Below are 23,207 nucleotides of genomic sequence, written 5' to 3' on the forward strand. Positions count from 1 at the left end.
GTGGGGCTCGACTTGGTGCAGGCCGTCTAGATGCCGTTCTGGTTTCTCAAGACCATCTCAGAATCAGTCGAGATGCCATGCTCAGACTGTACCTGACCGCTCCACAAAGGTATTGTAATATCGTACTAGAGCAGACCCTCCCTTACCGCAAGACAATGCCGGGAACCGGGTCTCCAGCCAATACTGTGTAGAGATGTATAGGCGGCCGGCTTTCTGACTAAGCTCGCCTGCATCTACGCTCTAACCCCTTACGGTCGCCCCCAGTCTAAATTCCCATCTATTGATGCATCTACTCATGCGTTGCATTTGTGAACTTCCATCATATGCATGTACTGATGCCTGTTTATGCCATTATAAAGCACGCACTTATCCTCCACAACTCTCCTTCTCCATTCTCACAACTACCTCCATATTCCATCCCCCCAGACAAACACCTTTACCCACACAGCATCAGCATGGAGCCAGACACCTACGCCGCCCGCACGCTCGCGGAGCTCCCAACCCATCCTAGCGCCTACCGTCGAGACGCCTACCAACGCACCTGCCTCAACATGATCAGCACTGGCATTCACAAATGGGGCTTCGTCGTGTACCGCTGCACATACGATGACGACGAGCTCTGGAACCGCTACCTTGCCCAGCTTAAGAGTTTCTGTTCCGCCAATCTCCTCGAAAAACGACGGGCCGAGCTGCTGGAGCAATACCTGGACTGGGTTGTTATTGACGACCGCGCCACCCTCGACAACGCCTCCCAGCCTGAAGTTAGGAAACACTTTAATCAATGGGTATCGGAACAGAATGTCCCTACGCTTCCTGTCACGGCCATAACAAACCGGTCCCCCATCCAGCTGCCCCGCTTCCAGTACTGTCTCTACGTCGACAAGCAGTGCCTTGACACCGTCATCCAGTTCCAAGAGGCAAACGACGGCACAGCCTTGTTTATAGATCTCTTACCACCAATGGTTTTCGCCATCGTCGACCGAACCTGGACACTGGAGGGCACTGAATCCGATGATGGTGATGACCGTGACGAGGCTGAGAGCGAAGAAGACGAAGACGAGGAAGACGAGATTGAGGACGGAGGCGGATGCCCCCTCATTGATGGAAGCGATCGAAGATATGTTGGATGGGTTTACTGTAACGCTTTCTACGTAGGGGGGCTATACGAAACGCTTCACCAGCGGGGTTTACACGACGACGAGACCTTTCCACGCCCACCTGCTATTTATCCTTGCGGTGATAGGTCGATGCCTAGTTGAAACCGGTACTGGATAAAGTTCTGGGAGGCGGGACTGGCCAGTTGTCCAAAAGCAAGATAGAAAGCGATTATCAATGTTCTATTTGTTCGTCCCACACCACTCGACCTACGGTTTCTTCTTGCGTGGCGGCGCCCTTATGTCTCCTCTTCGATTTCTGAGGCTTGCTATCAAGGCGGTAATGACAGCTGTGTTGGGTGGTGCCCGGCCGGAGAGTATCAGGGGAGCAAGGCCGCGTTCCATCTCATCCAGCATCTCGTCCACCCACAAGCGGGTTCTCTCAGCTGCGTGTTCGTACCAAGCTTCATCGAACTCCATCATGAGAACTTCCAGGGTCGCAAACTCTGGGACCCTCTGCGCGATAAGTCGAGCTGCATCAAAGAGATTCTGCCGATTGTCCTGGACCGTAGGTAAAACGTCTGGGTGGTTCAGGTAGTTCCACACCGCCATTGCCTACACAGGGTGAATCAACATCAGGTTTGCGCCGAAATCTGGATGCTCACTAGAACTTACTCTGGCCACTCTGTTAAAAAATTCATTTTGTGCAGCTACGTCACCTGATAACGCGCTTCGTTGCCACCGTGTCATTTTGCCTTCGTCTGCCATGTCATTGCCTTCGAAGATGTTTCCCTTCATGTTGTTCAATGTCTTCTCGCAGAGAAGCAAAGGTTTTCGGTTTCCGGTAGAGCCAAACTGTTCAAACAGCCAGTCTTGTGGTGTGTAAATCTTTTGGCTCTTGCCCGACTTCGGGAAGGCGGAGAGCTTTTTGGTCCAATTCTCCTTTATATCCTTGGCATCTATCCGCCCGAAAATGGATTTCTTCCCATTCGGGAGATCGCCGCTGGATACAAATCTTAAGAACTCAGGTATGTATTGAAGCTTTTTCTCATCCGTTAGTAGAAGCTATTGCTCTCTTTGACTTAGAGGATTGAGGGGGGGGGGGGGGGGGTTAAAGGTGCTTACATCGGGGTTGTGCTCTGTGTCGAGTTTCAACCCTACGGCTGTCTTTGTAGCTTTTGGATCGCGTTTAGTCACGAGGATGTCAGGATTGCCACATCCAGGACCCTGCCTGATAAAGTAGTCGTGTTAGAGCAAGCAGGCTACAGAGTGCTTCCAAACAGGGTGTGGAAGACATGTTGCTTACTGAAATACGTTGTCCGAGGCCCCAGGCTGGTCATGAAGCGATCCCGAACCAGGATACCTTCTAGCTTCGAGCTTGATCGTTATAGCAGCCATCAATAGGTCGATCAAATGCACTTCGAATGGCCGCCTTTTCTCCCCCCTGGCCTCGAGGAGTGACCTTTCCTCGAAGGCTAGGCCAGCCAGAGAAAAGTCTTGAGGCACGGCCACCACGTCTCTGCGAAGCTCGTCGTGTTCGCAGTCGTCATCTTCGCAGTCGTCCTCGGGCTGATCCGAACCCCATTCATCAGGAGCGCAACCTTCTTCTGCCTCTGATGTGCAACTCGGTGCGGGACATTGTCCGTTTCCCAAGACGGCCTCTTCCGGCGTGCAGCAGAGAGTCTTCTGCCTCCACCCTTGATCGAAAAGCATTGTCAGCGTACAAACGTAGGAATGAAGGACCTGGGACTTACAAGCACAAGCCCCACCAAGTAGGCCGACCGAATCCAGAAGCAAAGTAACCTCCTTATTGTTGCAGTTGTTGTCCGCACAATCACCCTGGCCGACCCAGTGGCAGTTTGAGAGAGGAGGCGGAGAATTCTTGCAGCAGTACTTGAGCGGTGTTGTAGCAAGCAGACAGCTGTTCTCTGTTCTCTGTGCAACTAGACTTTCGTCGGACGTGCATCCCCCAGAGCTACGGTTCAGAACGTCAGTTCACAGAAGGTCATGGCTGGATCCTCGCTTGGCCAGACTCACCATTCAGTCCAGCGACATTGACTGGTCAATTCCTTGAAAATCTTGAGCTCGCAGCAAAAGGTCTTATGTCCACGGTTGCATGCCGTGTCGCCGCTCTCTCCAGGATTGCCTCCCGTTCGAGATTCGAAGAGGGTGACTTCTCCCTTGTGGCATTGCCCATTGCAATCAGCCCCGCTGCCTCGCCACGTGCATTTCAACGGAAGAACAGTGTTCTTGCAACAAATGGGTCGTCCCTACAATCGCTCCTTATTAGCATAAAGATGACCAAACCCATATTGGTGAGCAGAATACGACTGACATAGCGCCCTGAGCAAGAGCCTCTGTCGAACGAGACACGTGTATGACCGCTGCTGCAGCTGGATGCCTGGGGATTGTCGAGGTCAACGCATTCGGGGAACATGTAGCAGTCCCTATCGAGGTGTGGCATCTCAATCTGGTCCACTGGGGGGTTGGTTTGCTCTTGTTGCTCGCCGTCGTTGGCGTCGCAGGCCTGCTTGGGACACAAGCCCCTCGAGCAGGCAAAAGCGCAGAGACCATGGTCCTCGCCAATGCGGCTTACAGCCTTGGTCTGTTGGGTCGGGTTCAGTAGGCTGAGGGGTCCCTGGCTCGTACACTTGCACCTGGAGATTGGGCAAAAGCCGTGGCGACAGGCGAAGTTGCAAAGGACCGACCAGTCTCCGTCGCCAGTGCCTGAAGTGCAAGAGGGGGGGTTGAAAGGTGACACGGTCGGCTCGATCAGGGGATACTTCGTTTTACCGCAGTAGGACGAGAAGCAAGCGCCGTAAAGGCAAGCAAAGTTGCAAAGTCCGATGTAATTGGAGTTCAAGCCCTCGGCTGGGAACACTTCACCAGGGACTTCAGGCGGGAGCTTGACCTGGGCACCAGTAGCCCTGCAGACGCATGCAGACTTGGGGCAGTATCCCAAGTAGCAGGTAGCTCTGCAAATAACGTCGAAGTCGTTGGCACCGGTGCCCCTGACGCAAACCTCGTCCTCGAGGGATGGGGTGCTAACCGGTCTTGAGGCCTTGGAGGTCAGACGCCCCCCAGCCCATGCGTCAAAGCCTGTGATACCGTTGCGACAATCATTCTTGATTGCAGGGCCGGATTGATCAGCAATGAGTACATCTTTGCGCCATACCGTGATCTTGACATCGCCAGTTCGGCCGTTAAAAGGCGCACTTCCGTGGTAAAGGCCGACGCCGCCGTCAGGAAGATCTCGCAACACACCCTGAGACTCTGCGCCTCCAATAGACACCGTAACCTTCACAGACTCAGTAGCAAGAACAGTAAAAAAGACTGAATCGTCAATGATGTCGTAAGGTTGGAACTCCATCTGCAGTTGTGAAACAGTGTTGCCTGTTGTTCCGCCTGTACCACAGGCCTGCTTGGGCGTAGGGCGGTACCAGAAAGAAACACCTTCGTAGGTTACAACTGCCTTGTTGTTCTTGTATCGATCAATAGCGAATGGAAGGAGGACGCGCCAGCCGTGATGATCGAGTGAGTATAGGAAAGGGGCCTTGCCTGAATCTTTATCGAAAGCGACAAGAGCGTGATCTCGAATGGGCCCGATGTGATGACTCTCTCCGTAGTCATTCCATGAAATGATCTGAACGAATTCAGGCAAAAGGGTGTTGACCTGGATCCAGCGGTCATACCATAGATGATCGCCACGCCACAGCCAGTTCTTGCTGTATCCAGGAAGATTGGTATAGAACCATGGGGAGACGGGCATCATGTATGGCTTGCCCCCTAGAGCCTCCATATACGAGGCGTCAACGTAGGTTTCCATATCCTGAGCTCCCCATGGCCAGCCGGCCCAGCTGAAGAGGCCATCTGCAACACCGCCAGCTGCTCTTACAGCAGGACCTGCGCCCAAAGACGACCAGTCCGGCACAAAAAAGCAATTGGTTATTGCTTTGATGTCGTGCCAATCTTCAGCCTGGTCAGGGCCTTCGAAGGTCGAGACAAGGGGCTTCCCCTGGTGCCGGAAGTAGGCACTGCTAGGGGCGTATTTGTTGATCCATGAGACTACCTCGTCTTTCGAAAAGGGACCGCGGCCGGCGTAGTCAAAGGAGAAGAAGAGCTTGAAACCTTGTGCCTCGGCGTTTGAGAAGGCGTCTGCAATGGCTTTGGCGTTCATTGGCTCCCCTCGGGCCATATTGAGGGCGAAGGCATCAATATGGGCTTCTTGGGCCAGTTTGATGTCGTCAATCCAGTCAGATCCTGAATAGTGCTCCGTGTTGCCAACCTGAAGGGGGGGGGGGGTAATGTCAGCGATACACTGACACAGAGTAGTTTCTCCGGCCAAAGTAGAGCCATCTCACCATGAAATGGGCAAAAACAGCCCTTCCCAGAACTTCGTTTGCCCATGACAGGACCGTCAACAAAAAAAATAAGAGTTTCATTGCCGTCTTACGAAAAATGTCGCCGCTTACGAAGAAAGAATAACGAGCAAGATTCATGTGCTTCAACCACAGGCAAGGAGACTACAGGATCCCACTCATTTATTAATTCAAGTGATCAACGCTCCTGGCAGTCATCGAACTGACCCGCTTCATCTTGTTTCCGAGGTCTTTCAAGAACGATGGCCTGGGCCCTTGGAGCCTGGACCCTGGATCTGTAAGATTCGACAGCACCAGTTATTCAGAGTCTTGAAGCTGGAATCGGAGAAGCCTGGACACACAGGGTCGGCCCTCCATTAGCCAATGGCAAAGATTCCCAGCACGGCACACGTATCATGGGTTAACACGCTAGCCTTCTCGAGCATTTGACAAGTGAGCTCCGTTGACTAGTTCAAGACTGACGGTGTCCGTTGGAACAGGGTGCCATTTGCTGTGGAGAATAGAGAGTGTTTGCACCTTGGCGACCCGTTCTTTTGTGCCGTGATCTGGTTCGCAACGCAGGAGAACCAACTGCCAAGATAGATCATGCAAGAAAGTGTTGCGTTTATCGTTATACAAGGAGTGCTTAGTTGATGTCTTGAGCACAACGAACACCCACCGGAAGCGGGCCGGTGGAGCTGTCCCCTCGTCCGTCTGTGCCTTGTAGCAAGATTGACCAACGAGGAATTGCGGAAAACACATCTACGGACAGCTACCAACAGGACACAACATGGTCTACTACCCCCTGTAGCGCTGCACTTTTGCGATAATTGATCGGAGCCATGTTCACAATTAGGCAGGAGACAGGGGTCTTAGACCAAATCACCTGATGATGGACGTGAAGAGCGGGTTGAAAGTTTCGTCTCCAATGCTCACCTGGGGCACAGCAACTCATGTGCAAAATTGACCATGTCGACTCAAGCAAGGGTGATACCACAATTTATTGCATGCTTCGGTAAGAGCTCCCCTTCCAAATTTGCTAATTGTCCAGACTTCATGTCATCGGCATCGCCTCTCCTCTCGCCTTTTCAATACCCATATCAAATCGGCCAGACAGGCCGATGATTTCTTCTTCCCCTTTCAACATCCAAGTTTGAAAATTTCGACCTCAGCGCTCTCTCCTTCTGTAGGATCAACCCGCTATGTGGAAGATAGTTGCTTTAGCGGCCAGCTTGGTTTTATTACCGGCCAGTCAGGCCCAGCAGTTCCCTTTGTTGCAAACTTCTTACGAGTCGTTCGAACTGACCCCAAAATGCCTCGAGGCACTCGACACCGTATTAGATTGCTCTGTCCTGCTGATGAGCCATGTCAAGTCTGAGTAGGTCTCCAAAAGTCATTTGTCCATTACGCCCTACTCACCACACTAGATCCCCTCGAGTTGACCTTCTCGACGTCAGTGGGATTGAAGAGATATGCACCAAAAGCTGCAGAACCTCGCTGTCAGACTTGCGTACCAAGATCCAGAACGACTGCGATCCCAAGCACGACGTTTTTGACCACAACCTGGCGCTGTACCCAGGTTTGTAACTTCTCACATATCGTTTGTTTGTTATCTAACTAATTCGGTTCATAGCGACTTACATTGTAGACCGTTACATATATGTATATGACATATCGTGCTACAAACACAGGTGGGAGTAGATCTTCCCCTCCTCACACGGGCAGCATTGATATGACGCCCTATAGGGACACAGGAAACGCGTGCGACTACGTGCTGAGTGAATGGCGGAACGATACTGATTCGACGCCCCGCGAATGTGACGACTGCATCCTCGGGCCCATGCAGCTAGAAGTCAACTCGCCCATTGGCCACACTGAGGCCCGCGCCGGCGAGTTCAAGGCGGCTATCTCCAGCTGCAGCGTCAAGGGCTACACCTACACAAGCCCGCCGCCGTATGTCCAGAGCCAAACGTCCACCTCCCCCGAGTCCCCTACCGTGGTCCCCCAGGACTGGTCTGCGCGACGTATGTCGTCCGAATGTGCCACCACATACCGTGTTCAGGAGGGCGACACGTGCGACAGCATCGCCGTTGCACAAGAGGTGCCCAGCAGGGACCTCGTCGAAGCCAACCACAAGCTAGATGGCTGGTGTGGTGGTCTCGAAGCCGGCATGGACTTGTGCCTGCCTGCCAAGTGCAAAGTGCACCCCCTGAAGCCTGAAGACTCATGCGAGTCGCTGCTGGAGGCTTATGGCGCTGGACAGAAGAGCCTGGCCGAGTGGAACCCGAGGTTGTATATCCAATGCGACAACTTGAAAGCCATTACAGGCTACATCTGCGTAGGGTGAGCAGCATCCTTTTGAAGTCTCCATACCTTGCCGGTTGCGACAACTTTACTAAACTATCCTGACAGACCCCCGGTCATCAGCAACAGGCCGCTTAATGCTTCAGTAGCCATGACGAACAACACTCGTCGCCATGTTTACCATCACAAGCATCATTGAGTAACATGACAACCAGGCCGTGGTCCCTCCAGGGAAAAATACGGGCATCCAGTGCCAGAGTGGCCCAGCACTACGACGAGCACTTTCAAGCAACAAAATATCCGAGACCCCGTTGACATCAAGCTCCTCAGAATTCCCAGACTAGTCCCGCTGGAAGTGACATGGCGGAGTGGCCTAGATCCTAGCTTCAACAATGTTACTTGGGAGATCGTGGTCACTTGTCTCCATTTCTTCTCCATGCTTGTCTTCAGGGAACTCTGATAAGCTCATTGTGAATCCACTCTCAACTTCTCTTCTCAATCGGGCTAAAGATGCATGTGACCATCTGCGTTGCCAACGTACAAAGTCACGCACATACCCAGCACACTACCCCTGCAACTCTTGAGATGATGGCTCCAACAAAGTGGTGAGACTGCAAGAGCAAACCTTTTCGAAGCAGGAGGGGAGGAGCCACGTCACCCAACCCCGCGGAACCATAGACCTACGTGGTGCAACCTTCGGGCAGTTTCAAGATACTGGTGCTCTGTCGCTCGTCTGCGTAGCACACACAAAGCACCTTGCAGTTGCAACAGCTGAAAAACACATGTTACATTAGTTTTGTCTTCATGCAGCAGTGGACAATTTCCCTGATGTTTACCTGCCTCTTGATCCAGAACGTAACAGCTAGCAACCAACGATCGCTGAGATCCGATTCGCGTCACCAAGTCCAGTCAAATCTTTACACCTGCCGCTAAAAAGTGACAAGGCGAGCTTATCCGGCGGACTTAAGAGAAATGTAGAAGAAAGTTAACTGCTGGTTAAGTTTTGTAACAAAAGTGATAACCTTGCTGACGGGTTAGCCCGTCAGCCAGGACCCACAAGGTCAAACAATGAAGGGGAAACCCCTCTTAGCAAGGGTGCTGACAATGTCATGGCATCCTTCTCGTAGTTCAACACTGGGTTTGAGAGATTGAAGCGAGAAGTAAGCACACGTTCCACAGTCACTGCTCCAAATGAGGCTTGCAACAGTCTCTACAGTTTACTGAACAGCCCCCAAGCCAGGAAGATATAGGTCTCCATGTGTCTGTATCTTCAATTTCAGAAAGTCCCGCTTGTGTATTACATTGGAATACTGGGCACACCTGTGAGGGGACTCTAGTGAGGAATCTGCTTTGTGAATAGCCTTAACTACCAGGCACCCACGGTTTCTCCAGCGATTCTGCAGCCTTGTCCCTGTAGTACATGCTTTGGTACTGGCAAGTACTCCCTCGTTCTGCTAAGCAACTACTTTTGCACACACATTAAGTTAAATTTAATCTAATGTTACATATACCAGCTGGTCAGCAGGCTCTCAAGAAACCAAGTAGTGTTTTTGCGTTGGTAATAAATTAGCTTATTTTATGACTTACACTGCTGTACATCTTTGTTTACTTTTCAACGTAGTAGAGTTTGTCAGATGGCGGGGTAACCTAGACAGTTGAGAAAACTTTTACTAGGGGGGCTTAGGAAGTTTCTAAAAAGGACATAAAGAAGAAGAAGTTTAAGATGCTTTATAAAAGCTACTTGAATCATGCATAATGTCCTAAATATACACAAATAAAGCCCTTTTCCTCCTTCTGCAGGTTAGAGAAAAGTCTTACTAGCAACTTTAATCTTTACTTATATTAGATTCACGCTAGATTGAGTAATGAAAAAATACTTTTCAAGAAGACTACAGGTAAACTGGATGGATCATTAATACATCCGAATGCCTCTTAATACAAAAGAAGCGTCATCTTGCAATTTCCTAGATCTAATGGACACTTTTGATGCCATTCAGTAGGCTACTCAGCAGACCCTTATGTAAAAGTATTCTGCCTCAGCCATTTGTCACTACTACTTCCGAAAAGTCATTCTACACCTTTTACCGCCAACATGAAGGCTGCTGTATTCACAATCGCTGCTGCATCCTTATTCACCTTTGCCTCGGGCTTTTGCTGCTGTGTCCCAGGCAACAAATGGATACCAGGGTCTGGAGACCTCAACAAATGTGCAACGGATTGTAAGAATGCAGGCTTCAAGAACGCTGGCTGCAACTAGCCCTTGTTTAAATATGATGTAATTATCTGTGAAGATGGTTGCATCTCAAGTCAAAGGTATGTATTCAGCCTTAAATATTCAGATGTTCTTACATTAAAATTTAATACAGAAGTCACAGCTGATAATACATTTTATGTTTTTAAATGTGAAAGCTGGCACTAAATTAAATAGTTGCTACTATTGACGATATGTGGAACAGATTGAGAATGTTTCTATTGCCTGTCAAATTTTGAATAAATTGAAAGTTCTGTGAAAGAAAACGGAAGAGCTACGTATTGGAAACAGATTCTTGGGAATAGCCTTGCCAAATTCGACTCCATTCTTGAGATCCTACTGGGAGCCAAGTGTTGTTTCCTATTCTCTCATTGGTGAATCAGGATTCGACCTGAACCGGTTAGGGGCCCAGCCTGATTAGCTTCTATCCTGCCAAATCTCACTCTGGTCCCCAGACGATCGTCTCAGAGATGTGACTTAAATCGGGAACAGGAAGCCTCGCCGTCCTAGAATCTCGGACAACGACTCTGTTGTCGGCATCAGACCAGCAGGCCCCATTTTCAGTAGCTTCACAGAATGAATAGATCGTTTTTGTAGGCATGTGGCAAAACTTCTTCTCCTCGTAAGAGACGAAACTCTGTCCGGCTGCGTGCATCTCAGGGTTACAGAGCTCTGTGGCCGAGTGCTTTGCCCAGTAGCTCTTGACGATACGGGGGTCCTTCTCAAAGCGTTTGGCCAGACGTTCTCCCTGAGCCTGCCTAGTCTCTTGTCTTCTTTCCTCTGTCTGGGGCCCCTCAGCAGGCGACATATTGATGGACGGGTTGCGCGAGAAGAGGTCTCGCTTCCGCGTCCAGTGCCAAATAGAGCCCGGGTCGCTTTCGGTGTGGAACCAAACTGGCGGTTTTTCTCTGCAATAGTAGTCCAGGCTTTGCGTCGGGGAGTTGTCGCCATCAAACTCGGGCCAGTGGACTTGGAAGCCCGTGGTTGGTATGTCTCCATCCTTGTCTACCCAGGCGCAGTAAACATCGTCTTGGTAGTTGATGCCCGGCACTTGTGTCCCGGCGTAGTACCTGACTCGTGTTAGCGTGAAACAGCTTCGTCGTGATGCAGCGGCCCCGGCAAAACTCACCAATATCCGTTGTTATGCGGAGTATGGTCACATGCATGAGCCCAGTTCCCCGGATGAAAACCGTACTTCTTCTGACCGCCAGGCCACGATAGACCGGTCCAGGCAATACAGATGGCGTCATTATTGCCCGAGAAAAGAGTGTAAGTTGCGGCCTCTTGGGTGTTGACATCTGTGGTGCATGTTGTGACGCCCTCGTCGCAATGATTGCCATCGTAGTTGGCACCGAGAAACTCGGCAGTCTCGTCCCACAGACGAACATCAGGAAGGTTGCCACCAGCATCACTCAGGTCACCCCCGCCGCCATCGTTGGCGATGATGTAGCTGAGCTTAGTCTGCTCCGAGCCAGACGGGACGTTGTCGAGGAGAAAAGAGAGCAGGGTGATCCCGGTTCCAATTACGGAGATGATGTTTGCGGCAGCCATAGCTTACGATAGCGAAGGGGGGTTTGTTGGTGTATTGAACAAAGTAGCTGGTGCTTGAGAACTATCCAGGAGCAGACTTGCGATGGTCTGGTTTCACAGAGACTGCCTTCTAGGTCATGAATTTCTAGTCCTACTTATACTCCGAATTGCTTTAAATTGAATTGACAACAATCATGATGTTCAAGAATGGCTTAGATGTGGATTTTGCGGTCGAAAAGTCCCTCCACCATCAGAACCTCCGTGCCGCATCGTATAAGCAGGCTTCAGGTGAGACGCCGTCATGTCTCGATCCTTCGTCTTTGGTTCCTTTTCCATATCTAACCCTTGCCCTCTCCCGTCCTCGGTCTCATTGTCACTCGATGGCAAGCAAACTTGGTCGTCATACCCAATGACTGTGCAATTGAGAAAAGGTCTAAGTGAAGGGGAGACATCCAGCAACACCATTTTGTCGTCGATCGAGATTCAGTGGGTTTTTCGGCCCTTCAAGCCTGGTATCAAAAACCCCCCTATGTATGCCAAGTGAATAGTTGTGTGCCAAGTAAACAGTTTTGTGACAGCTGTAGCTTCTGTCGTTGGGCAGCCTGTTGCAAAGACCGATACGATTCGACAAAGCCCGAATTCAGCAGAATCGGAGGACAAAATAACAAGGAACTGACTTCTGACATGTGTGACCGCCAAGAGGTCATCGAATGCAACAAGCTCGGAGTTGGTATGGAATATGCCTCTCTGATACTTGCGTCTCCGCTGGCTGCCTCTTACGGTAAACATCGCGCCACCAGGTACGTGGGACCGTTGAATACCGAGGGACTTTGAAAACCCTACACTTGGCTGAACTCACACTGATCGGGCGGAAGAGCGGACCGCCACCATCACCGTCACCGGCACGGCGGCGGCGGCGGTGGTTGGCGTGAGCCGGAACCGCAAAGGAGCGGGATGTAACCTTGGCGGTGGTGTAGGTCTTGGCTAATGTCGATCCCGCGCCCAGCATGTTAGCATATCACAGCGGCCAACGGCGGATGACGTGCGCCATGGAATTTCGAGGCCGCCGAAAAGTCGCCAAGCCAGACATATCGGCCGAGAGGAAGTTTTTCGAGGGAGCGGCGGTGTTCATCAAGCTGTTTGTTTGTATTTGATGAGATCCTGTGTCCGAAGGCCTTGTCAGAAGATGAGCACATATAAGGAGTATGTCTGTCTGATGTATAAGCAATTGGCCCGTTGGCAAATGGTTACCACCAAAGAAGACGGGAGACGTATATATTGCGCATGAATTCTTTCAATTGTTGGCCTTTGTTGCGTCATCAAATCAGCATCTATCTTCCAAGCCAAAACTCATTCAACAGGCGAACATGCCTGGCACACGCCTACGACTCAGCATCATGGCCTTTGCGACCGCAGTAGCTGCACAGCAAGGCCCGGTTCAGGTTTTTAATCCCGCCGTCGACATCTCATCGTGCCAGGCCCTCTCGTGCAGCCCCCGCAACGGCGACATCTGCTCAACGGGGAACTCGCCTGGGCCTGAGGTGGGTGTTGGCATCGCCGCTGAGGTTGTCATCGCCCCTTCCACCAACTTATCCCTGACCCTCATCGACGGCTTGAGAGAAAACGGCTTCACTGGTATTGGGAGCGAAGCGTATGAGTTCTCGGATCAACAGCTGTTCGTTGGGGTAGACCCAAGTCTGAGCGAAGAAGACTACCCTTCAGGCTGTGCCCTGATGATGCAGTATCAAGGACAGACCTTCCCGCTTGAGGCGCTACCCGAGGACGATGCAAGATCGGAGAGCAACCAGAACACGACCTCGTGTGATGGCGTCATTGATATCTTTTGTCAGTCGGCCATCGTAGAGATGATTCAGAGTTTCAACGCCTCCGATAGCGAAACAGACCGATGCCAACTTCTGACGCGGCATGTCGGCTCGAAGCTGCAGGAAAACCCGGGGACGTGTGGTGGCGAGGGAACATGGATTGCCAACTTCTTCAACGTGACAGGGGGTGGTTTGCCCTCTGTAAGCTCAGAGATTGCCAGCAATGACAGGCTCGGTGACGAGGAGTGCAGGCCTGTCCTTCCACAGTCGTATCGGATGTATAAGGTTGCTGAGATGCGATCTTTCACTTTTGCGGACGCTCCCGATTCGGGATCGGATTTCTATGGCGACTTGTTCGGAGGCCGGGCCGGGTTCACGCCAGTTGTCACTGTTGTATTTCCGGAGGAGACTTCCCAAGACCGAGAGATTCAGTTTTCCTGTATGAAGACTCTCCAACGAGACGGGGAATCTCGCGAGGGTCCGTTCGAAAGCGGCGCCCAAGGCCCACTGCACAGCGTAGTCATGGCACTGGCTTCTTCATTGGGGTTGGGTCTGATCATTTGGCTCTAAGAGAGACGTGTTCAAGGAAAACCATCTGTCTTCTCGTCGGGGTCAACAAAATGTCAGCAGAGGCTAGCTTGCGATACCAATGTATAGGAATTACTCAGTAAAGGGTTTAAAAACAGCCTACAATCCTTCAAATGTCATCGAGTAGTGTGCATGAGCCCTTTTCAAATGGACAACTAAACAAAGATATCAGCCTAAAACTGTGAGTTTGTGTACCCTCTATCCAAGTCTATGCCATTATCAGAGGCAGTTGTAAGTCCAGGCCCCGTGAAATAAGAGTCACAAGATATCCTTCAACTCAATTAACGACAGCCTTTCCACGACCAGCTCAAAATTACGATTACCTCCCTCGACAATCTGTAGTTGACGCGATCCACTCTATCTCCCCATTCTAGACTGTAACCTTGACCAGCTGGCTCTTCTCGGCAATCTTTGCCGCGAACTCGCGGATCGGCACGGCTGACACGATCTCCAGCAACGCCATGTTGGCCTTGAGCTCGCGTGTGATCCAGTTGCGCACCTCGATGGCGGTCAGCGAGTCGACTCCGTAACGGTACAGCGGCTGCTTGGGATCCACCTCGGATGCCGGCATCTGGAGGATGTCGGCCGTCCGCTTCACTAGCGCCTCGGTCACGATCTCAGCCGCCTGCTGCATCGAGGACACAGCCGCGAGCTGTGAGGGCAACGAGACAGCGTTCGTCTCGGCGGCGCCGCCTTCCGACGAGGAGGCCGTGGTCGTGGTCATGGCCATAGGTCCGAAGCGCGGATCGTCGAGGTAAAACGGCGGAGGGAGTCGGTGGGCGGCCCAGACATCGGCAGTGCCCAGGCCGGTGACCACCTGCTCGGGGACTGCTTCCTCCGAGTCCTGTTCCTGCATCTGGCCATGAACCACGCTCTTGACAAGAGCGTGGAAGATGGGCTCGGGGATGCCAACAGCCTCCTCCCACTGGCCAAGCACGCCGCTCTCGGCGTTCCCCTCGGCGAGCACGCCGACGTCTCGCATGACGCCCAGGTCGACCGCCACCGCCTTGAGCCCCCGCTTCCGCCGATACGCCGCCAGCGCGTCTTGGTACGTGTTCCCGGCCGCGTACGCCGCCTGGCCCGGGTTGCCTACGACGCCCGATACGGACGAGCACATGGCGAAGAAGTCGAGGGGCCGGTCGGCGCCAAAGTACTCGTGCAGGTTGCGCGACCCGGCCACCTTGGGCCGCAGCGGCTGCGCCCACTGCGCGTGTGCCATCTTCTCGAACACCACGTCGCGGAGCACCATGGCTAGCTGCACGACGCCCCGTACGGGCGGCATCTCACGCTCACACACCGCCATAGCAGCGCGCAGCGAGGTCTCATCGGCCGCGTCGGCAGCATAGGCGCGGGCCGTGACGCCCCAGCGCGTGGCCAGCTCGCTCAGCAGCGTCCGCGCCTCGGCCGAGGCGTCACCGGAGCGCGAAAGGAAGGCGATGTGACGGGCACCGGCGGCGGCAAAGTTCCGGGCCAGACTGCGACCGAGGCCGCCCATGCCACCGACCAAGAGGTATGTGGCGTCCGGGTCGAGGCGGAACAGGTCGGCAGCGCGCTGGAACACGGGGGCGCGCGTGTCGTCGTCGGACTCGCCCGGCGTGTTGAAGGTGAGGACGGCCTTGCCGGTGTGTTTACCCTGCTGCATGACGCGGAAGACCTCCTCGACCTGGCCGGGGCGGTACGCCTTCAGCGGGTGGGCGGGCGAGAGGTGGCCCTGCTCGACAAGGCTGTAGACCTCGCCGAGGACGGCACCGAGATCCTCGAGGGGGTAGTTGAGGATGTCGCAGAAGGCGAACGTCGCGTTCTTGACAAAGGGCCGCATGTCGAGCGGCGAGTTGTTGGTAATGTCGCGCAGGCCGATCTCGACAAAGGTGCCAAAGGGCGCGAGACAGCCCGAGTCCCACGAGGCGCGCAGCAGCTCGTCGGCGAGCGAGTTGAGGATGCAGTCGACGCCGCGCCCCCGGGTGATGCGCTCGACGCCCTTGACGAAGCTGAGGTCGCGCGAGTAGAAGATGTGCGCCTCGGGAATCCCGAAGCGCTCCCGCATGAGCTGCCGCTTGCTCTCGGAGCCGACGGTCACGTAGATGACCAGCCCCAGGTACGTGGCCAGTTGGATGGCGGCCTGTCCGACACCACCGGCCGCGGCGTGGATCAGGACCGACTGGCCCTTGCGCAGCTTGGCCAGCCGGACGAGCGCGTAGTACGCCGTGACGTGTACCAGGTTGATGGCGGCGCCCTGTTCGAAGGTGATGGAGTCGGGCAGCTTGTGAACGACGGCGTGGTGAGTCCGGACGGTGGTGGCATGGCTTCCGTACGCGTGGGCCGCAACACGGTCGCCGGCCTTGACATTGCTGACTGCGGCGCCGGTCCGGACGACGATGCCGCTGGCTTCCAGGCCCAGCATCGGCACGGGAACCAGCCCCATGGCGCCCATGATGTCCTTGAAGTTGATGCTCGAGGCGCGCACGCTGATCTCGACGTCCGTGTCGGCGAGCGGCTCGAGTGTCCGCTCATCCTTGACAAAGTGCAGCGTGTCCAGCAGCCCGGGACGGCCGATGGCCAGGCGGACGGGTGACTTCTCCTGGGCCAAGGGCACAATGCGCGTGGCGTCCTTGAGGTGGCGGGCGATGCGCCGCTCGCCCGCTGCGCTCTTGTATATACGGGCTGTCTGCAGCAGGCCCTCGACCTCGCGGAACTCGTTGTCCGGCGTATCGCTCAAAAGTATCCTGGTGACGAGCGATGGCAATGGCGACGGAGACGAAAACGATGAGGACGGGCTGCTGAGATGAAGCGTCTGGAACCGCAGGCTGGCTGTCTCGTTGGAAATGGTTCGTGCGAGCCCGTCAACGATGTAAAAGGATGGGTCGTCGTCGTCATTGCCGCCGCCAGTGACCCATAGGATCCGCTCGCTCTTCAAGATCAGGCTTCGGAGGGCATGGAAATCACCCTCGGAAAGATCGGCTAGCATGGGCTGCTCGAGTTCCAAGAGAGACACGACCATGGCGGGAGACGACTTGCCGCCGGACGCTTGATCGGTCACGCCGGGTTCGGGTTCGGGTTCGGAACCGGCGATTGTATCCCAGCTCCTCACGACGACGTTCTTCCCTTGAGAAACCAGCTTTTCTTGTAATGTCTTGGAGAAGTCTTGGGTGGCAGATGAGGGTGTAGATGGCACGACGAGGACGAAGTCATGGGCCTGGGTCATCTCGCCGTTTTGCTCTTGCGCCGGGTCTGGGCCTGGGCGATATCTCAACACGGCTACGACCGCATCATGGTCATTGCCTGCGCCATCTGCAAACACTGTCGAATCGACTCGCCAACCCTTGGACTGGAGGGACAACGCCATGGCTTCGTATGCCTGACGATCGTTGGTGGCGAGGACGAGTGCTGCATTCGGCTTGGCCAGGCGAACAAAAGCATCCAGGACAGGGTTTTCATAACCCGTCAGTTGCTGGGAGACCTGCGAGGGAACGACCAAGATATCCACAGACGAGGCATCTTCTTGAGCGGTCTCTTGTTTTTGTCGTTGTTGCAATCCCAGAGGTTCAACGAGCACGACTGCAGCAGCGACAGTGTCGTCCCCTTTAGCAGTGCCACCGACACCGGCACTTGCGGACGTGTCATTCACCATCGCATAGCGGACGTTGGAGGGCGGCACCGCGCCCTTCGGTAGCAGCTTAGCGGCGTTGGCAAGAACGCTGTTTACGGCGACCTCGCCTTGGTCCTTGGGCAGAGCCTTGTGGTCCTGTACGAGCTCAACAACCGCCGCCGAGGGTTTCTCGTGGAGCAACATGCTGACCAGCTTAGCCATGCCGTCCTCGGGCCGAGTCTGCGCAACCGCCACCACCTTGGCCATGTCTGTTTCTTCAAACAAACCAACGGAATAGTCCCATCGCACCTCGGCCGTGACGGACGCGCCTCCGGGCCCGTCGAGAACGGTATCGGCACTGCCCTCCTGCTGGTCATCCTGCTCGGCGCCGCCTCCCGCAACGTCAAGTTCCGCGATGCGGAAGTCCTGGATCGCGATGTACATCTTGTCGAGCGCCGCGTCGAACAGGAACATGTCGTTGGTCTGCTCGTGGAACCCGTGGCGTTTGTTGGTGCTGTAACCGACCATGACGTCGTCCGGCGCGCCCGGCACGTCCATCCGGATCTCCATGGCGCCGAGACGCGTGGGCGCGAACGGCTTCAGGCTCAGCCCGCCGTTGCGGTACGTGGCGCCCACCCAGCACTGGAAGATGGCGTCGAGCGTGGCCGCGTGGATCAGGAAAGGCCGGCGGTGCTGCGTGCCATTGTCCGGCCCCGCTTTCGGCTCCGATCCCGACTCCGGTTCCGACTCCGGTCCCACTTGCCCCTGGCTGAACGTTTTGCCGATGTCGGTGACGCGCAGCCGGAAGTGCGTCTTGCCGGGCCCCACGAGCAGGTCTTCTACGCCCTGGAACAGCTCACCGTATTTGAAACCGGTGCCCTGCGCGATCTGCTCGTAGAAGTCTTCCTTGGCGATGGGCTCGCGGAGCTCCTGCACGGCCTCGCGGTACTGTGCCGCCCGTTGCGTGACAACGTGCGCTTCTTCGCGTGCCATGTGCTCGCTCTTGCCGGCAGCGTAGTCGATGGCAATGAGTCCGCGGCAGTTGTCCCGCAGCTGGCTGGAGCTGGTGTTGGCTGACGACAGGGTGAAGTCCCACCAGGGCCCTCCTTGGCCCGACGAACCGGACCCATGCGAGATGGTGACGACCGTCTCGGTGGCTACCCCTTCGAGAATCGACAAGGCGGCCATGACCGACACGTCTCGCAGGCGTAGGGCGTTTATGGTCTTGCCCGGCTCGGCGAGCTGCTGCACCGCCTCAAGCACCATGCTGATCATGCCGGCCGCCGGGAAGACGACCGTGTCGCCGACCTTGTGCCCGGCGAGCCACGGCTCGTCGTCCAGCCGGATGAAGCCGCGCCACACGTGCTGCTTCTCCTGCATGACCGGCGTCGGAGCCCCCAGGAGTCCCCTGGCGGGCTGATCCCGGAACCAGCGTTCCCTCTGCACCCGTGGATAGGCGTTGTACTTGTTGTCGTGCATCCAGGGATACGGGGGCAGGTCCGTCAGCAGGTCGACCGACGGCACATCGCCGTTGACCTTGGCCAGGTCCAGCGGGATGCCCTGGTGACATAGTTCTTGGGCCAACCGTAGGCTCGTCTCGACCGCGTCGGCGCCACGTCGAAGAAGGGACTGGTACGCGACGTCTTTCACGCCGTAGTGTGACAGGATCTGCTCGATGGGCCCGCCCAGGGTGCTGTGCGGTCCGATCTCGACGAGCAGGTCGATCTCGGGCTCTGTCTTGCCTTCCGGCTGGACGAGTGTTTTCAAGGCGTCGGAAAACAGCACGGGCGACAAGAAGTTCTGCAGCCAGTAGAAGGGGCCCAGCTGCTCATAAGATACCTCGTCGCCCAGCACGCTCGAGATCATGCGCGGATATGGAGCGCCACTATCATCACCATTGTCATCATCCGCAGAAACAACAGGAACTGGATCGACGCCCTCCATGGCCTGGTAGTATTCGCCGGACACGGCCGCCACGTGTGACGAGTGGTAGGCTACCTGGACCTTGAGCCGCCGGCAAAAGATCTTCTGTTCCTCGAGCGCAGCCGCCATGGCATCGATGGCCGTCGAGTCTCCGGAGAGGGTGATGCTGGACGGGGAGTTGACGCAGCCGACACCGACCTGACCGGCCAGCCCGAGCTTCTCGATGAGGTCCTCAGCCGTCTCGCGGGAGCATCCCGCCGCCATCATGGCGCCGTTCAAGTGTGGCGCTACCGTCGGCAGCAAGGCCGAGGCCGTGCCGCGCGAGTATGCCACCACGAGCGCGTCCCGGTGCGTGAGGGCTCCCATGCAGTACGCCGCCGCGATCTCGCCGCTCGAGTGGCCGACGACCTTGGCCGGCTTGCTGAGGCCCGGAGAGCCCCACGACCGGATCTCGTCGACGAGGGCGATCTGGAGAACGCTACAGACAGGCTGGCTGATCTCGGGTTTACCTAGTCGTGATTCTTTGCCCGTCTTGGATAGCTCAGCCACGGGATCCCAGGTACAGCCGAGGCTCTTGAGGATGGCGGTCGACCGGGCGACCGAGTCCCGAAACACGGGCCGCGCGAGGAGCTCGATGCCCATGCCGGCCCACTGGGCACCCTGGCCCGTGAAGACAAAGCCGATGCGCATTTGTTTTGATTCGGAAGGAGAGGAGGAGGAGGAGGCGCGTGAGATCTTCCACGCCTCCTCAGAGGGTGCGGCGGCGAGATGGGCTTCCAGTTGCGACAGGCTGCTCGCCACGCAGCTGGCCTTCCAACCCAAGCTGGAGCGAGCGGTGCTGAGCGTGTGCGCGAGGTTGGCCAGGTACTCGGGCTCGCCTTTCTCGGGCGTCCACGTCGGGTTGTCGCGCCGGACGTTGGCAAGGTGCCGCAGGAGCGTGTCGGAGACGCGCTTGATGCCCGCCTGGTCGTGGCTGCTGAAGACAAATAGTCTCTTCTTGTCGACGACGACGCCACTGCCAGAGGTATAATGATTATGGTTGCTGTTCCCGTTCGTCAGTTGCTTCGCCGGCTTCTGGTATTCCTCGAGGACGACGTGGGCGTTGGTGCCGCCCATGCCGAAGCTGCTGACGCTCATGCGCTTGGTCTCGGCCGCCGGCCAGGGCGTCAGCGAGGTCGGGACTACCATATTCCACTTGTCAAAGGGAATTCGAGGGTTGGCCTTGTGAAAGTGGACGTTGGGCGGGATCATGCCGTGCTCCAACGACAGGACGCCCTTGATGAAGCCCGCCACGCCCGCGGCGGGCTCGAGGTGGCCGATGTTCGCCTTCACGCTGCCCACGTACAGCTTGCGAGACTCGCTCGCGTTACGGCCGATCGTGTCGTGGATCGCCCCCAGCTCGATAGGATCTCCGACTTTGGTGCCGGTCCCGTGAGCCTCGACATATTGGGTCGAGTCATAGTCCAGCCCGTTCGACTCGTAGACCTGTCGAATCAGGTCGGCCTGTGCCTGGCCGGACGGCGTTGAGATGGTCTTGGTCCAGCCGTCCGAGTTCACACCGCTCCCGCGGATGACGGCACGGATGTGGTCCCCGTCGCGGACGGCCTGGTCCAACGGCTTGAGGACGACGATGCCGCAGCCCTCGGCACGCCCGTAACCGTTGGCTGCCTCGTCAAAGGAGAGTGATCGTCCGTCTGGATTAAGAACTCCCAAACTGTTGAGTTCCATGGTGGCCTCGGGTCCGAGTATCATGTTGATTCCGCCTGCCACGGCCATCTGTCCCGGAACGTAGATTGTCAGCAAAGACGAACATTTGACGGGGTGTAGATCGAGGTCCCAGAGGGGGGGAGGGGGGGGAAAGGTTCTTCCCTCTGGTCTCCAGATTTCAGTTGAAAACTACATACCTCTGCCTGGCCAGACCGCAGGCTCTCGCACGCCTGGTGGATGGCCACGAGACTGGAAGAGCAGGCCGTCTCGACCGTCAGGCTGGGGCCGCGCAGGTCGAAGTAATGGGACAGCCGGTTGCTGACCATCTCGTCGCTGACGCCCATCAGGTAGAGGCGCGGCCACTGCTCAAAGTCGCGCACGAGGGCGTCGCGGTAGTCGCTCCATGCCGTGCCGATGATGCACGCGGTCCGCGTGCCCGCCACCCGGGGCAGCGGCAGGCCCGCGTTCTCGAGGGCCTCGTACGTCACCTCGAGCAAGATGCGCTGCTTGGGGTCCAGAACAGCCGCCTCGGCCGCCGTGAGCTTGAAGAAGGACGTGTCGAACGCGTAGGGGTCTTCTTTGATGAAGTGCCCGCCCTTAGTCGGCAGCACGTTTTGCCGGTCTTTGGGGTTAGCATGGTAGAAGGCCGACGTATTGTAGCGATCCGTATCGGTTGAGTAGGCATCTGCGTTTTTGATATTTGTCTGTCAGCCGCGAATCTGGCTGCTTCGGGTTGTGCGTCTCCCCAAAAACATGTCAGTGACAAATGTTACTCACCTCTTCCCTCTTTCAAAAGGTTCCAGTATTCAGTCGGGCAGGTGGCGTCACCGGGAAGACGACAGGCTAACCCAACCACAGCTATGGGAACGTTGTTCCGATGAATGTGAGAGGACCCCATTGTGACGATGTGAGTTTGAAAGGAACCAACAGTGGTTTGGTGATGTCAAAGCTACAACATAACTTTCCAGTTGGATTCATGAGAGTTGAGGACAGTCCTTATCACGCCGACCGAGAACGCGTTCTGCAGTCCCCGATATCGACCGATAATGGCGATCGACTGTCCCGAGCGTTGAATATCTAGTCAGACCGAGCGTCCTAAGGGTGAACCCTGCAAATGATAACTGTATGCGGTGGCAGAATAAGAGGATCCATACCAAGCGACGAAATCAAACAGGAATCATGTAGTAGTATCAGCACTGGAGGGGGACCCTCGTGGGGAAGAAACCCCGTTGCCGGGGTTGGTTCCGCAGCAATGAGCCCCATTTTGGTCTGCCGGCAGACAGCACAACCAGTTGTTCACTTTGACAATGTAGTTGGAAGCCATCTCCAAGAATTCGAGTAACGTTAGTAAGTTTGGTAAGCAGGCATGCCGCTTAGCCGTCCGAGAGAAGTCACTTTAATTTGGCAGCAGATTTATCACTAGAGTTACCCCTGGCCTATTCCGCGAAGAACGGCCCGGCAGTTGCTGCTACAGTCTGTTGCACTAATCAATTTAAATGAATCTGTGCGCTAGAGATCCCTGGACGTAGCTGTGAGGGGAAGTCTACTTGTGTAAGCTATGATGTTGATCTACAACAGGGAATCTGACTAGACTATCTCGACAAGGCAAGTTGGATTCGCCCCACTGAGTTAAGCAGTGTCCATCTTAATCACAACATATTTCAGGCTTCAATTCTACCGTTTCCACAATTCGCTACGACCTACTGCAACTCTGGAATCTTTGTCCCTGAGGCCCCTCGAGTACCGTTGCAAAACAGACGTTTCGGGAGCGATCTACCGTCGCAGTCTCCGCCTTGGAGACGATGGGTCCCCATGGGTATTCCGTGGATTCCATGAGGTTTCCTGGACCGTCGCCTGGTTCCCTTTCAAGCCCTACAGAAGGCTCCAACATGTTCGACCATGCAGCTAAGTCACAATAGACTTTTATTGTCGGTAGTGCCGTGTGGAGTACAAAGTAGCAATCTCGAAAAGTGCAGTGGTTGTCCGTCTCTCAAGAACGTAAGAGTTGCGGAGGAGTCAAGGCCCGCGGAAGAACTTTCGCCA

General features: G+C 55.3%; 6 protein-coding genes across 6 annotated transcripts; 3 read left to right on the forward strand and 3 right to left on the reverse strand.

Annotated features, from left to right (window-relative positions):
- Positions 1 to 455: 455 nt before the first annotated feature.
- CH63R_03554 (uncharacterized protein) lies at positions 456 to 1,259 on the forward strand (the record flags this gene model as incomplete). Its single annotated transcript, XM_018298529.1, has 1 exon — positions 456 to 1,259. The coding sequence occupies one exon, from the start codon at positions 456 to 458 to the stop codon at positions 1,257 to 1,259; it is 804 nt and encodes a 267-aa protein (XP_018159775.1).
- A 105-nt stretch (positions 1,260 to 1,364) lies between these two features.
- Positions 1,365 to 5,536, reverse strand: CH63R_03555 (Alpha-glucanase; the record flags this gene model as incomplete). Its single annotated transcript, XM_018298530.1, has 8 exons — positions 1,365 to 1,709; positions 1,770 to 2,159; positions 2,220 to 2,325; positions 2,401 to 2,791; positions 2,849 to 3,069; positions 3,132 to 3,364; positions 3,430 to 5,379; positions 5,456 to 5,536. The coding sequence occupies 8 exons, from the start codon at positions 5,534 to 5,536 to the stop codon at positions 1,365 to 1,367; spliced, it is 3,717 nt and encodes a 1,238-aa protein (XP_018159776.1).
- A 1,118-nt stretch (positions 5,537 to 6,654) lies between these two features.
- CH63R_03556 (LysM domain-containing protein) lies at positions 6,655 to 7,894 on the forward strand (the record flags this gene model as incomplete). The annotated part of the gene is made up of 5 exons (XM_018298531.1): positions 6,655 to 6,830; positions 6,880 to 7,031; positions 7,086 to 7,143; positions 7,199 to 7,790; positions 7,865 to 7,894. The coding sequence occupies 5 exons, from the start codon at positions 6,655 to 6,657 to the stop codon at positions 7,892 to 7,894; spliced, it is 1,008 nt and encodes a 335-aa protein (XP_018159777.1).
- Positions 7,895 to 10,446: 2,552 nt separating this feature from the next.
- On the reverse strand, positions 10,447 to 11,558 carry CH63R_03557 (uncharacterized protein; the record flags this gene model as incomplete). The annotated part of the gene is made up of 2 exons (XM_018298532.1): positions 10,447 to 11,077; positions 11,137 to 11,558. The coding sequence occupies 2 exons, from the start codon at positions 11,556 to 11,558 to the stop codon at positions 10,447 to 10,449; spliced, it is 1,053 nt and encodes a 350-aa protein (XP_018159778.1).
- Positions 11,559 to 12,934: 1,376 nt separating this feature from the next.
- Positions 12,935 to 13,930, forward strand: CH63R_03558 (uncharacterized protein; the record flags this gene model as incomplete). Its single annotated transcript, XM_018298533.1, has 1 exon — positions 12,935 to 13,930. The coding sequence occupies one exon, from the start codon at positions 12,935 to 12,937 to the stop codon at positions 13,928 to 13,930; it is 996 nt and encodes a 331-aa protein (XP_018159779.1).
- Positions 13,931 to 14,318: 388 nt separating this feature from the next.
- On the reverse strand, positions 14,319 to 22,062 carry CH63R_03559 (Reducing polyketide synthase; the record flags this gene model as incomplete). The annotated part of the gene is made up of 3 exons (XM_018298534.1): positions 14,319 to 21,233; positions 21,362 to 21,849; positions 21,942 to 22,062. The coding sequence occupies 3 exons, from the start codon at positions 22,060 to 22,062 to the stop codon at positions 14,319 to 14,321; spliced, it is 7,524 nt and encodes a 2,507-aa protein (XP_018159780.1).
- Positions 22,063 to 23,207: the final 1,145 nt, after the last annotated feature.

The sequence above is a fragment of the Colletotrichum higginsianum genome, chromosome 3 (assembly GCF_001672515.1).
Source record: "Colletotrichum higginsianum IMI 349063 chromosome 3, whole genome shotgun sequence".
Classification (NCBI taxonomy): Eukaryota; Fungi; Ascomycota; class Sordariomycetes; order Glomerellales; family Glomerellaceae; genus Colletotrichum; species Colletotrichum higginsianum.